General features: G+C 44.1%; 1 protein-coding gene across 1 annotated transcript; it reads right to left on the bottom strand.

Annotated features, from left to right (window-relative positions):
• Positions 1–333: 333 nt before the first annotated feature.
• Positions 334–11,408, bottom strand: CUNH17orf75 (chromosome unknown C17orf75 homolog). The gene is given in 11 exon segments (XM_017890877.1): positions 334–718; positions 2,167–2,270; positions 3,310–3,446; positions 3,618–3,682; positions 4,167–4,286; positions 6,785–6,842; positions 7,096–7,203; positions 7,205–7,237; positions 9,030–9,155; positions 10,417–10,497; positions 11,218–11,408. Coding segments are annotated over 11 exon segments (1,188 nt in total). The 5' UTR covers positions 11,358–11,408; the 3' UTR covers positions 334–502.
• Positions 11,409–14,878: the final 3,470 nt, after the last annotated feature.

The following is a 14,878-nucleotide window of genomic DNA, read 5'->3' as shown; positions in this document are numbered from 1 at the left end:
GTTAGCCAGGATGGTCTCGATCCCCTGACCTCGTGATCCTCCCGTCTCGGCCTCCCAAAGTGCTGGGATTACAGGCTTGAGCCACCGCGCCCGGCCGTATTATGGTTTTTCTAAGAAAGGTTGCTAAATACTGCAGCAGACTCAGGCTTTTCCTGAGAAAAGCCACAAACAAAATCATCTCTGAAATTTTTTAAGCAGCAGCTTCCTGAAGCCTGGAATTTACAGGGCCAGTGAGACACTAAAATTCCACAACTCTCACATACGCATCTACCCAGGACTCAGTGAAGAAAACTCCACAACCCTCACATACGCATCTATCCAGGACTCAGTGAAGATGTTCCTCAGATTTTTGTTTAAGTTAAACTGGTAAAATATGAAAAGAAAATCTGGATTGAGTTTCAAATCATCTTAAATAGCAATCCTATGAACAATTATAACTGCAATTTCAAACACTAAGACTTAAATATATCACTTGATCATACAATTATCTCAAAACATATGATCAAAAACTTTGGTCAAGCGCTTCTTTCATGAATTCTTCAAGGACAGCTACCACATTTTTGGCTTCAGGCATTTCTTCATGTTCCACTTTAACAATCTTCAAAAGTATATCTCCACTACCACAGTTCTTTAGGAACATGTAACATTTAAACAAAGCATAATGATTCATTTCTGCCTGTCGGATAAATCTCTTCAAATTATTTGTGTCTTGTATGGCCTAGAAAAAGATCACCCAGTTAAAAATGTGTTAAGTGAAATAATAATGAAGCTAAAAAAAAAACTCCTATCCAGCTGAGAACTCAACATATCTTCCTGAATTGTTTGCTTTTCATATTAAATATTTCCAAAATTTACATTGCAGTATGCTTTGCCCTTGGTAGAAGAAAATCTCTGTTTTTTTCTTGTTTCACTCTTGTTGCCCAGGCTGGAGTACAATGGCTCGATCTCGGAGTTTGTACTCCACCTCCTGGGTTCAAGTGATTCTCCTGCCTCAGCCTCTGAAACAGCTGGGACTACAGGTGTGCGCCACTATACCTGGCTAATTTTGTATTTTTAGTAGAGACAGGGTTTCACCATGTTGGCCAGGCTGGTCTCGGAACTTCTGACCTCAAGTGATCCACCTGCCTCAGCCTCCCAAAGTGTTGGAATTACAGGCGTGAGCCACCACGCCCAGCTGAAAATCTCTTATACGAAGTAAAAATACTTTAAAATAATCTCCTGCCTAGCATGGTGGCTCATGTCTGTAATCCCAACACTTTGGGAGCCCCAGGCAAAAGGATTGCTTAAGGGCCAGTAGTTTGAGACTAGCCTGGGCAACACAGCGAGACCCCATCTCTACAAAAAATAAAATAATTAGCCGAGTGTGGTGGTGCACACCTGTAGCTTCAGCTACTCAGGAGGCTGAGCCAGGAAGATTGCTTGAACCCAGGAGATTAAGGCTGCAGTGAGCCATTATTGCACCACTGCACTCCAGCCTGAGTGAGAGAGTAATATTCTGTCTCTTAAAACAAACAAAACTCCTAAATAAGGTGACAACAAGTCTCCATCAGAATTCTTTTTTTTTTTTTTTTTAGACAAAGTCTCACTCTGTCACCCAGGCCAGAGTGCAGTGGCATAATCTGGGCTTATTGCAACCTCTGCCTCCTGGGTTCAAGCAATTTTCATGCCTCAGCCTCCTGACATAGCTGGGATAACAGGCACGCGCCACAATGCCCAGCTAACTTTTTGTAATTTTGGTAGAGACAGGGTTTTGCCATGTTGACCAGGCTGGTCTTGAACTCCTGGCCTCAAGCAGTCCACCTGCCATGGTCTCCTAAAGTGCTGGGATTACAGGCGTGAGCCACTGCGCCCAGCCCCCAACAGAATTTTGAAAACTTAAGCACTGAACCACTTTTTTTGTGCTTTGCAACTAAGATAAGTCACAAATTGTGGCCAAGACTGATGTTCCTTAAATATAAGCAAGCATTCAATCCAATTTATTAGAAATGATATGTATACAGAAGCTACCAAAAAATAAAGTAAATGTCTTCTGATAGTTCCAGTTTTGAGAACATCCTAATTAACAGACATCACAGCTATAAAGCAAGTTTGTTACTCTGTCACTGGTACTAATTAAAATTCAGACAAAAATTTCATGTGGGACTTGGCACACAGCCAACTAATTACCTTTAGTTTAAAGTTCTCCAGTACTTGTCGGAAAAGAAAAGGGTTACCTCCTTCAGCACCATTTAAAAAAGCTTGCATCCAATCCTCACAAAACCGGTTACTTCCTATAAAACATTTCAGAGAGACTAAATAAAATGAAATTTTACAAAGCTTTATTTATTTATTTCAGAGTTTTGCTCTTGTTGCCCAGGCTGGAGTGCAATGGTGTGATCTTGGTTCACTGCAACCTCCTCCTCCTGGATTCAAGTGATTCTCCTGCCTCAGCCTCCTGAGTAGTTGGGATTACAGGTGCCTGCCACCATGCCTGGCTAATTTTTTTGTATTTTTAGTAGAGACAGGGTTTCACAATATTGGCCAGGCTGGTCTTGAACTCCTGACCTCCGATCCACCTGCCTCAGCCTCCCAAAGTGCTGGGATTACAGCTGTGAGCCACCGTGCCCAACCCATTTATTTATATATAAAAACATCTATAATGAATTATTTAAGACTTGCATAATGGCCTAAAAAAAATGGTGTGCTCACCACATGGCTAAGGAATACCAAAATGGCTGAAGCCCCCTGTATGCCCCTTCCCAATCACATCCCCTTCCTTTCCCATCAGAAAGCATGATCATTCCCACAGATGTCTTTAAACTTTTCCCATATACCTTTGTGTGTGCAAGCCTTATCTACATTATTCTGCATATGCTAAAACTTTTATGTATTTTTTCTATTATGGTTATTTCACTAAATAGTATGTTTGAGAGCTATATTGACACAAGTAGCTCTAGTTCATTCATTTTCACTGCTCTGTTATATTCCATTGCATGAATATAGCAGTTTATCAGTTTTCCTGTTGATAAACACTTAAATTGCTTCCAATTCCTTGCTTTTTCAAATAATGCCTTTATGGACATTTTAAAATTCGTCTCCCTGTACACACATACTAGAATTTCTTTATGTACTAGGCGTGGAATTGCTAGGCATAGCATGATTTCCATGTTTCTAGAATTATATTGTTTTCAGCAAGTGGTTTCTCATTGTTTGAGATAACCATGTAAAACTGCGCAAGGCAGGAAGAATAAGATTGTATCACATGCTCTCAGTGCAAAGATGGGGACTCGCAAGAGATGTAGGAAGGCTGCTTCAGAGGTTGTAGCTCACCTGCATTGCAGAACTGAGGCTGGGAGCTGCTGCAATCGATGACCACAGACTTATGCTGCTCCTCTGTCATGGCTATGCACAAAGAAGTCATGGTGCCTTCATGAATAAGTCCTTGAAGACTGGCCACACTCAGAAACCTGCCACACACACAAGTCCATTTCCACAAACAATATTGCAGGACAGAAGGGTGAAAACAAATTTATTTTGCACTAGGCTGGTGGGGAAGGGATGGGAGGAGCAGTTTACAAACATAGATGTCAATCTTGCTGTGGAAAAGCTTTTCTCTTTGAAAAAACTGTGTTCTTTACCTGTTAATGTCTCTCTTTGTTTTTTCATCTGATTCTTTAACTTCAACAGGAGTATAACTCAAAGCCTATGAGAGAAAAATGAAACCTGATTGGTACATATATTCCAGCTTTTCTTGAGCAGCTACTCATGACTAAATGTCCCTATAAGTCCCTACCACACTGGACAACGATTGATGGGCACTGGTCACAAACTCTCCAGAGCCTTGTTCAGCCACTGCCCATTAACATTTTATAGAATCAAAATTGCTTTGGATTTTTGTTTACCTTTTCAAATTGTTTTGGAAACTATACCTTTCCCAGATGACTTTGAAAAGTAATTATTTTAAAATGTTTTATCCTATTAGGAAGACTCAGCATTTGAAATCCAACTCTACCTTAGTAATATCACTTTCTAGATCTGAGAAAATAAAGTGTGGTCTATCTTGATAGCAAGCATAGTTTGAATATTTGGGGAGGGATGGGAGTCATATTCAGAGAAAATGAGTATGTTTCTAAATGATCCAAAGTGATTCTCAGTTAAGGAAATGCTCTCGTTTGGGCAGTACTTACAGCATGTAGCAGAAAGGTAAGCTTTTCCTGAAAGAGAAGAACAACCCTTTGGATTGGGCATACAACATCCTCAAACCAGCTGCTCAGATAGGACTTTATGTGACTCTCCAGGCCCCTTTCCTAAATCAAGAAAGAATGTCATTTGCTTTAATAGAAGCCTTCCCTTTAGTAGACTTTATATTTTCTTCATCATATCCTTGATGGTAAAAAAGACCAGGATAGATACCTCCCTTTTTAAAGCTAACACCACCAATTCAAAAAAAGAAACTGCGCTATATCTTTCCTGGCTTGTTGGGCAGGGTGAGGATTAATTCTGTGCTGAATTTATTTAAAACACACCAAGAAATACATTCTATAAAATGAAGAGACTGAATTAATAGGGTTCCATGCTATTTCTTCACAGGGAAGAGTTGGGCATTCACATGCCCCTGTCCTCCTACTATACTGTGCACTCAATGGAGGTACTCACTCAATAATCCTCATTTCCCCAGCACTTGCGGTACAGTGTCTAAAACATGCATAGTATGAGCTTATTAAGTGCCTATTGAATGACTAAAGGCATGTAGATACAGAATTCATTCGTATTCAGAATGTGAATAGGGAAGGATACAAGTAACTCATCAAAGCACTCCACCCCACTTCAGATGTCAGACATGCTGCCATGAGCACATCTGGCTTTCTAGGCTATGCTGCTCCCTGAAGACCAGTGTCACACAGGAAGAGCTCTAGTCTGGGAGAACAGCTCTATTAGACTTGCATCCCTTGCTCACTCCTGCACTATCCCTTCCTCTCTCCTGCAGTATCTTCTAAGTATGTGAAAAGTAAAACTACTACTATATATGTAATAGGTGGTAAATTTGTGAGAGTCATGACTAACAACTGCTACAAGCTGAAAACAGTTTTTGTTTGCTTTTTTTGAGACAGGGTCTCACTCTGTCATCTGGGCTGGAGTGCAGTGGTGCGATCATAGCTACTGCAGCCTCAACTTCCCAGGCTCAAGTGATCCTCCTACCTCAGCCTCCCAAGTAGCTAGGACCACAGGTGCGTGCCACCATGTCTGGCTAATTTTTGTATTTTTTGTAGAGAAGGGGTTTCACCTTGTTGCCCAGGCTGGTCTTGAACTCCTGGGCTCAAGTGATCTGCCCGCTTCAGCCTCTCAAAGTGCTGAGATTACAGGTGTGAGCCACCACATCCAGCCAGTTTTTCAAAGGTTTGAATAAGTTGATATGGATATGCCTAATTCATAAAAGATCAATTAATGAAAATAGAATGTTTTTAAGAATCTTTGATGTTGAGTTCAAGAACAGCCATACTATTGCATAGTATGTCTTTGTGCCAGAGACTGCATGGACCACTACTTCTGACCATAATACAAATCTTATATGCCTAGAAATCAGGAAAAGGACATCCTCTTTCTCGCCAGGCATGTTACTACATGCCATTCAATAGATCAAATTTTTCATAGATACAAAACATCAGAAGTAGTCTTGTGAAACTTTCAGCACTTACAGAACTATGTTCCCTTTATGCCTTTAAAATCACCTGTGCTGGGTGCAGTGGCTCACACCTGTAATCCCAGCACTTTGGGAGGCCGAGGCAGGTGGATTACTTAAGCTCAGGAGTTCAAGACAAGCCTGGGCAATATGGCAAAACCCCACCTCTACCAAAAATACAATTATCTGCACATGGTGGTGCATGCCTGTGGTATCAGCTACTTGGGAGGCTGAGGTGGGAGGATCACTGGAGCCCAGAAAAGGCTGCAGTAAGCCATGATCGTGCCACTGCACTCCAGCCTAGGTGATAGAGTGAGACCCTATCTCAAAAAAGAAAAAAGAAAAAGAAAAGAAAAAAGAAAAAGAAACCACCTGTAGGCCAGGCACAATGGCTCACATCTGTAATCTCAGCACTTTGGGTGGCTGAGGTGGGAGGATTGCTTGAGGCCAGGAATCCTAGACCAGCCTGGGCAACAAAGTGAGACCCCCATCTCGACAAAAAATACCAAAAGTTAGCCAGGAGTGTTGGTATGTGCCTGTAGTCCCAGCTATTTGGGAGGCTGAGGTGAGAAGATTGCTTGAGCCCCAAGAGGCTGAGGCTGCAGTGAGCCTGATCGCACCACTGCCCTGCAGCTTGGGCAACAAAGCAAGAACCTGTCTTAAAAAAAAAAAAAAAAAAAGTCACCTCTCTACTAGCTCACAAAGTGGCAAGTTTCTAGAATATAGGTGTCTTTGTGTCTATATGATTTGACAAGTAGAGCAATCACAGTATATTAATCATTTCAGTCTTTATTTTATTTTTTTAATTTTTTTGAGATGGAGTCTCACTCTGTTGCTCAGGCTGGAGTGTAGTGCTGCGATCTCGGCTCACTGAAACCTCTGCCTCCCGGGTTCAAGAGATTCGCCTGCCTCAGCCTCCTGAGTAGCTGGCATTACAGGCACCCGCTACCATGCCCAGCTAATTTTTCCATTTTTAGCAGAGACGAGGTTTCATCATATTGACCAGACTGGTCTCTGACCTTGTGATCTGCCCACCTTGGCCTCCCAAAGTGCTGGGATTACAGGTGTAAGCCACTGAGCCTGGCCCCATTTCAGTCTTTAAAACCATTAAGTCAGTCACCTTACCTCACAATTCATGTTATTTTTCAGCCCTTGAATGTACTTGTCCAATTCAAGCCTGAAAGTATGTTCTTAAGGAAGCAATAAAGGATGAATAATGAAGACAGTATTTTGTCTCTTAACGAGAAATATAAAATCTCTCAAATAATGTGAGCTGCAAATGCAAACAAGCCAAGGCAAAATGGCCACATGAAGGTATGAAATTCAACTAAATACATGAGGAGTAGAAAAGCTTTTTGGAGGTTCGTAGTAATAGTCTTCCACCTGCCTTCCCATGTTTTCCTTCCTGATGTTCTCAAAAACCAAAGAAAGGATATAGCTCAAGTCCTTTTTCAGACCCTCCTAAAAAACAGACCACATATTCTGAAAGGTTATGTTCAGAGTCTGTCGTTACTGTTTCAGGAAGCAGTTTTCATTTTGGAAAAGCAGTAATAACAACCAACACGGTAACCTGGAATTCTAGAAAAGAAAGAAAATGTAAAATGCATTATTTTGGTTACTCATGCATCTATAATTTTGTGGACTACTCTGAATTTTGGTCATCTTGATCTGGCAACACCATTAAACTGCCCACTAACTCAGAGCTTCCCAGACTTCTTGTTGGTGTGCTTGTAGCAGCAAAGAAAAACGAATGTATACCCTGGAGGGCTTTAGTTAAAGCAGCCACTACCATACATGAAATTTCTTTGAATTCTCCTGTCTTACGTGAACAATTCACACAAATTTCACTCTAGTTCATACCCATGTTTATATTAAAAAATAAAAGCATGTTCTCCCCTCTCCCAAACTTTTACAAATTGATGTTTCAGGCAGATGTCCCTGAAGGTGGCCTCACCCTTGGGACATGGCCTCAAACTCCTGAGGGAACCTGTATGCTAACTTCACGGTCTGAGTTGAACTATAATAAAGAGGTGTAATGGAGGCTGGACGTGGTGGCTCACACCTGTAATCCCAGCACTTTGGGAGGCCAAGGCAAGTGAATCACCTGAGGTCAGGAGTTTGAGACCAGCCTGGCCAACATGGTGAAATCCCATCTCTACTAAAAATACAAAAAGTAGCTGAGTGTGGTGGTGCATGCCTGTAATCCCAGCTATTCAGGATGCTGAGGCAGGAGAATTGCTTGAACCAGGGAGGTGGAGGTTGCAGTGAGCCACAATCAGGCTACTGTACTCCAGCCTGGGCAACAGAATGAGACTCCGTCTAAAAAAAAGAAAAACAAAAAAATAGAGGTGTAATGGAAAGACAGTTGGAATTGAACTAAGAATGCTCATGTTTAAGCCTGAACTCCATCGATTTGACCAGCCTCATGACCTGAGCTTACATAAACTTCTCTGAGTTTATTTCCTCATCTGAAAGTGAAAATAAAAGTATCTGCTGTATTTCCCCTTTGTAAAGAAAATACATAAAAGTTTGTGAAAATGTACATGAATTTAGTTGTTAATTAATCAACTCTTGTTCTTCTTCCTAAGTGAGTAAAACATACTAGTCTGGGCAACATAGTGGGAGCCATTTCTACAAAAAAAAAAAAAAAAAATTTAAAAATCTAGGCTGGCGGGCCGGGCGCAGGGTGGCTCAAGCCGTAATCCCAGCACTTTGTGAGGCCGAGACGGGGCGGATCACGAGGGTCAGCGCAGATCGAGGACCGATCCTGGGGCTAATACGGTGGTGAAACCCTGTCTCTACTTAAAATTCAAAAAGACAGCCTGGGGCGACGAGGCGGGCGCCTGTTTTAGTTCCCAGTACTCGGGAGGCTGAGCAGTGGAGAATGAGCGTAAACCCGGAGCGGGAGCTTGCAGTGAGCTGAGGAGCCGGCCACTGCACCGCAGCGCTGGCGGTGGCAGGAGCAAGACTCCGTCTCAAAAAAAAAAAAAAAAAAAATTAGCTGGGCATAGTAGTGCCTGCCTGCAGTCCCAGCTACTTGGGAGGCTGAGGTGAGAGGATTGCTTAAGCCCAGGAGGTCAAGGCTGCAGTGAGCTGTAATCACGCCACTGCACTCCAGCCTGGGCAACAAAGCAAGACCCTGTCTCAAAAAAATAAGCTAATTAAATAAAGTTCAATTGGGTGCCAGGGTCTCTGCCATTCAATTAATTCCATTCCACAAATGTTTATGTGTGAGGCCCAGTGCTCGGACTGCCAGAGAACAAAGACAAATTCTACAGGTCTAGTAGGAGCTGATCTTTTGGAGTTTCTCATCACTTCTCATATTTAGTTCAGAAACAAAAACTCAGGACACAGCACATTTTGCACTTACTTCAGCTCCACAGATGCAACATTACCCAGCCCTTCAAAGACTGCACCTTTTGAAAGACGCTTAGCAATAAAACTGCGCAGCTCTGGCTCCACTTCGGATGGTAGATTAGTATCCGCCAAGGAGAGGCTTGACAAATGAAAGACACACATTCTTTACCAGTGGACTAGTGTATTCACACCCATTAAGTCAGACAGAATGGTACCAAAGCCAGGGGCTCTTTTAAGGACGGGGGAAAGCTGTCCTTATGAATCCTATTGGTGAAGCTCCTAGGAATGCATGTCACTAAGTATGATCTACCTCATCAAATAGCTTAAAATACTCCTATCTTTCCAGCTCATTCTCTCCAGTACTGTGACTCCACTGGAACCCCCAATCCACTGACCCTACCTCTTTTTCACAGTCTCTCAAGTTTCTCATCTCATTTCCCTCCTTATTCCACCTTAATTCCATGGTCAGTCATTATAATCACACCCCTGCACACATTCTTATCTTTTTTATCTTTCAACTTCATTGAGGTATAATTGATGATTTAAAAATTTCAGGGCTAGGACCGGGCGCAGTGGCTCACGCCTATAATCCCAGCACTTTGGGAGGCTGAGGTGGGTGGACCACGAGGTCAGGAGATCGAGATCATCCTGGCTAACACAGTGAAACTCCGTCTCTACTAAAAAAATACAAAAAAATTAGCCAGGCATGGTGGTGGGTGCCGGTAGTCCCAGCTACTCAGGAGGCTGAGGCAGAAGAATGGCCTGAACCCGGGAGGCGGAGCTTGCAGTGAGTCGAGATCCTGCCACTACACTCCAGCCTGGGCAACAGAGGGAGACTGTCTCAAAAAACAACAACAACAAAAAAGAAATTTCAGGGCTGGGCAAGGTGGCTCATGCCTGTAATCCCAACACTTTGGGAGGCAGAAGTGGGCAGATCACTTCAGTCCAGGAGTTCAAGACTAGACTGGGCAACATGGCGAAACCCCATCTCTATCAGAAATACAAAAATTAGCCAGGCGTGGTGGTCAGTAGTCCCAGATACTGGGGAGGCTGTAGTGAGAGGATCACCTGAGGCCGGGGAGGTTGACGCTGCAGCGAGCCAAGATCATGCCACTGCACTCCAACCTGGGCAGCAGAGCAAGACTCGGTCTCACTTTAAAAGGAAAACAAAAGGATTTCCTTCTAGCTAATCACCAAGCACAAGTATGTGGATTTGTTTGTCCCAGCCTTGAATGAACCAGCCAATGAGGAAATCAGGATGAGGTTTCTAGGGGACAGGAGGAATTGATGGTTTGACTCAGGGAAAGCTCAGTGGAAATAGAGTACCCACTGACATGCACAGGCCAGAGATGCAGGGAAGATAAAAGCACATGCATGAATTATGGTGAAGCTCTTTTTACCTGAAATCATCACCAGAGGGAGTTTCTGCATTTGTGCCACTTGGGCTTCCGTCATCACTGTCCCCTCGTTGCTGTGCCAATCTGCAAGCCACAAAACCAATAGTGCTATCAATTATGGGCTCTAAACCAAGAGGAGTATGGGGGCCTTGCAAGCAGGGTAAGACAAGGAGTCAACTAAAAATGCTGCAAGGTGGAAGTGCACTGCCTATCCTCATGACAAGGAAAACCCATACAGCAGTGCTGACAAGAGCCCCTTCTCTCTCCAGGCCACCTAAGGGATGGAGGAAAGGCTAAATACCCAGAAGGTTCAAGGAGACTCCTTTAAAAACCAAACTTGACAGGGCCAAGAAGGTTCCAGGAAAGTCAGTCAGGAGAAGGGAAAAGAGGAAGCAAGAACAGAGGAAAACCAGAGGGTGGGGACGGGGGGTGTGTGTGACAGAAATAGAAGAAAGTGGGGAGATAATGACAGAAAGGAGAGGGGACGGGAACTGAAATTATTGAGCGTGCGGGGCACTGCGCTGAACAAAGGGCAGCCGCAGAGTAAGGAGCTGGGATGATATAGAGGCAGATGAAGGGCACAGGCATGGTTGGGCCAGGCATACAAGTCCACGATGGGGGCTGGGAAGAGCAGCGTGAGGCAAGGAGCGCCCTTCAGGCCAGAGACCTTGGCTGGGAGAGGAGAAGATGGCTTTTAGGAGTGGCCGGGCCGCCGGGCCGGGGGTGGGGTGCAAGGCCGGGCGGCGGGCCGGGGGCGGGGCCGCAAGGGCAGGCGGGCTGGCAGGCCGAGCTGGGCGCCAGCACCTGCTTCCGCGGTAGCTGTAAAGACAGTAGTGGCTGCTGGACGGCGGCTCGAGTCTCCGCTCCTCGGCTGAGCCTCCCTCCTCGCTACTCTCTAGCTCCTTTTCATCTCCATCCAGCGATTCCTGCAAGGAGGGAAGCATCGCGACGGCCTCTGGGTGGCCCTGTGTCTCCGCCAAACCGCTCCCCTGCTGCCGTGCAGCCGTCGGTATCCGGGCTCGTCCGGCTCCCGGCTCTCGCACACCTGCGTTCCGCTGGTTTTCCCGGGTTCGCAGGCAAAGACTAGCCTGGTAAAGGGAGGCTTTTCTCCCCCCCGGGGCTGACAGGCGTACTGAGTTCGCCTTTACTGAAAAACTTTTACCATTTATTTTGAACTTATTTTCCGTTGAGTCGTCTAGGAAACTTACTATGTGATGAGGGTGGCACAACTACCTAGCCACATGGAAAAGAATAAGGCTATTTGTCTGCCTCCTTGTGCGCGTGCCAGCACGCACAGACACCCATTCGATAAAAAAGTTAAGAATTTAAAATGAATTTTGTTAAAGTGAAAATATGGGATAATGTTAATTCTCGAAGTTAAGGAGGTCTTTCTAAACATAATAAAACAGAAGTCATACAGGAAAACGTTTTAAAAATCTAACTATGTAAAAACTAAAAGGCCGGGCACAGTGGCTCACGCCTGTAATCCCAGTGCTTTGGGAGACCGTCGCAGGCGGATCACTTGAGGTCAGGAGTTCAAGACCAGCCTGGGCAACATGGTGAAACTCTGTCTCTACCAAAAGTACAAAAAATTAGCCAGGCGTGGTGGTTCACGCCTGTAATCCCAGCAACCCTTCAGTCTCTGCCCATTACCCAGTTCTAACATCAATTCACATTTTCAGGTGTTTGTTTCTGCAACACCCTATTCTCTGGTACCAGTTTTCTGTCTCAGTCCATTTTATGATGCTATAAAAGGATATCAAAGAGTGGGCAATTTATAATCACCTCTTAAAGGCCCCACTTCTTAATAGTCTTACAATGGCAATTAAATTTCAAAATGAATTTGGGAGTGGACAAACACTTAAACCATAGCACCATGTGAAGGAGGAGGCAGACTGCAGTGATGTGTCTACAAACCAAGGAATGTCAAGGATTAATGGTGATCACCAGAAGCTAGGAGAGGACATGGAACAGATTCTCCACTAGAGGCTTCAAGAGAGTATGTCCCCACCAGCACCTCCATGTCAACTTCTAGCATCCAGAACTGTGAAATAATACATTTCCATTGTTTTAAGCCACCGTGTGTGTGCGTGTGTTTTGTATTTTTTTAAATTTTTAGTACAAACTTTATTCATAAATAAAACTTCATAAAGTTAAAAGCAGGGGCAGTTCCTACTTTAAAAAGGGAATACTGGAAGGCAGCCTGCCATTTTATTTAAAGTTACAAGTTAGGTTTTTCAGATGGATAACAGTTGAGATCATTAAATCCCCTTCCTGCTTCTCAGATTTTCACAAAATAGCACATTAAATCCTCAGTCCTAAGCAATCCCAGCAGAGATTCCAAATTGCCTCTCAATATCAAAGTGGATAGCACAGTTTCTTCTCTTGCAATAAAGGTACTCATTTGATGAATGAGGGAGTATAGCAGTCAGATTCTTAAAAGATTGTGTTGCAGAAGTTACTGCCATGTCTTCATTCGCAATGTGTATCCTCACCTCTATCTCCCATTTAGTAACATTGTCAGTTTCCTTATCTCTCATTTCAACTACATTTAAAAGAGGATTCTAATTGCGGACAACACACGACAGAGGCATTTCAGATCGGAGAGTAGTCTCTTGAGATACACTTGATTTTAGTTTTAAGCAGAACTTCCTGGGGAGGTTAAGTTACAATACCACAGTCACGAGGATGGTAGAAAAACTCATAGTAAATATTTGGCAAAACATAGGTTACAAGGCAACCACCTCCTAGAAACACTTCATCGGGGTTCATATACAAATTGTGAAATATCATGGGTTTAATCCTGGCACAGAACCAAAACTGGGTGCATTATACTTGAATAGCTGACCAGTCCCCAGCACAGGTCCATATCAAGGAATGGAGGAAAAAGAGCCCTTTTAACCCCAAAATGGTCTTCATTTGCCCAGACTGAAAACCAAATCTCACTCAGGAAACAGCTGTATTTTTATTTTTCGCGCGCGGCTGTATTTTTATTTTTTATAGAGACAGGGTATCAAGAAAGAAAGAAAGAAACTAATACAGAGTCCCCCCCCACAACCCTTTTTTTTTTTCCAATCTTGGTTTTTTTCCATTTTTCCCTTTAATCCCCTTTTTTTTTTTTTTTTTTTTTTTTTTTGAGGTGGAGTCCCGCTCTGTCGCCCAGACTGGAGTGCAGTGGCGCAATCTCGGCTCACTACAAGCTCCACCCCCCGGGTTCACGCCATTCTCCTGCCTCAGCCTCCCGAGTACCTGGGACTACGGGCGCCCGCCACCTCGCCCGGCTAGTTTTTTGTATGTTTAGTAGAGACGGGGTTTCACCGTGTTAGCCAGGATGGTCTCGATCTCCTGACCTCGTGATCCGCCCATCTCGGCCTCCCAAAGTGCTGGGATTACAGGCTTGAGCCACCGCGCTCAGCCTAATCCCATTTTTTCTAGATTATGGTTTATTCTCTTAATTTGCTTTAATCAAATCAAGAGGCAGGAGAATCACCTGATCCTGCGAGGCAGAGGCTGCAGTGAGCCAAGATCGTGCCACTGCTCTCCAGCCTGGGCAACAGAGCGAGATTACGTCTTGGGGGAAAAAAAAAAGAAATAGAATTTTAGACTGATATGATTGGACATTGAATTCTAGGTTGAAAAGAATTACCCCAGCCGGGTGCAGTGGCTCACACCTGTAATCCCAGCACTTTGGGAGGCTGAGGCAGGTGGATCACCTGAGGTCACAAGTTCCAGACCAGCCTGGCAAACCTGGTGAAACTCTGTCTCTACTAAAAAATATAAAAATTAGCCAGGCGTGGTGGCACACACCTGTAGTCCCAGATACTTGGGAGTCTGAGGCAGAAGAATCCCCATGTTGGTCAGGCTGGTCTCGAACTCCTGACCTCGTGATCCGCCCTCCTCGGCCTCCCAAAGTGCTGGGATTACAGGCATAAGCCATGACCGTGACCGGCCCGAATCAGCCATTTCTCCAAGAACCTCAGGTTGCTTTTACTGGAGAATGGTATTATAAACCAAGACCCGGGGGCAAAATATGCTTGCTATGGGGCATTATTGCTTCTAGGCCCTCTCAGCTGATAAGACAAGGAAATATATGTATCTATACTAACTTGAGTATATACCCATATCCATAAATATTTCTCTATGTATCTATTTTAAAATAAACATTAGTTCATCCTGGTGTCTCCAGCTCTAATCTATGGCCACATGGATCATTCTAGCCTCCTCTCCTTGCTTATCTATAAACCCACTGCAACAAGAGGCACAGCATGGTGGTTCACGCCTGTAATCTCAACACTTTGAGAAGCTAAGACAGAAGGATCACTTGAGCCCAGGAGTTCAAGACCAGCCTGGACAACAAAGCAAGACCTTATCTTGACAAAAAATAAAAAAAATTAGCAAGGCATGGTGGCATGGCCCTGTAGTCCCTGCTACTTGGTGGGCTGAGGTGTGAGGATCCATTGAGCCC

This window comes from Rhinopithecus bieti, unplaced genomic scaffold, assembly GCF_001698545.2.
Source record: "Rhinopithecus bieti isolate Rb0 unplaced genomic scaffold, ASM169854v2 scaffold_19652, whole genome shotgun sequence".
NCBI lineage: Eukaryota > Metazoa > Chordata > Mammalia > Primates > Cercopithecidae > Rhinopithecus > Rhinopithecus bieti.
This window is presented reverse-complemented; position numbering and strand designations above follow the sequence as displayed.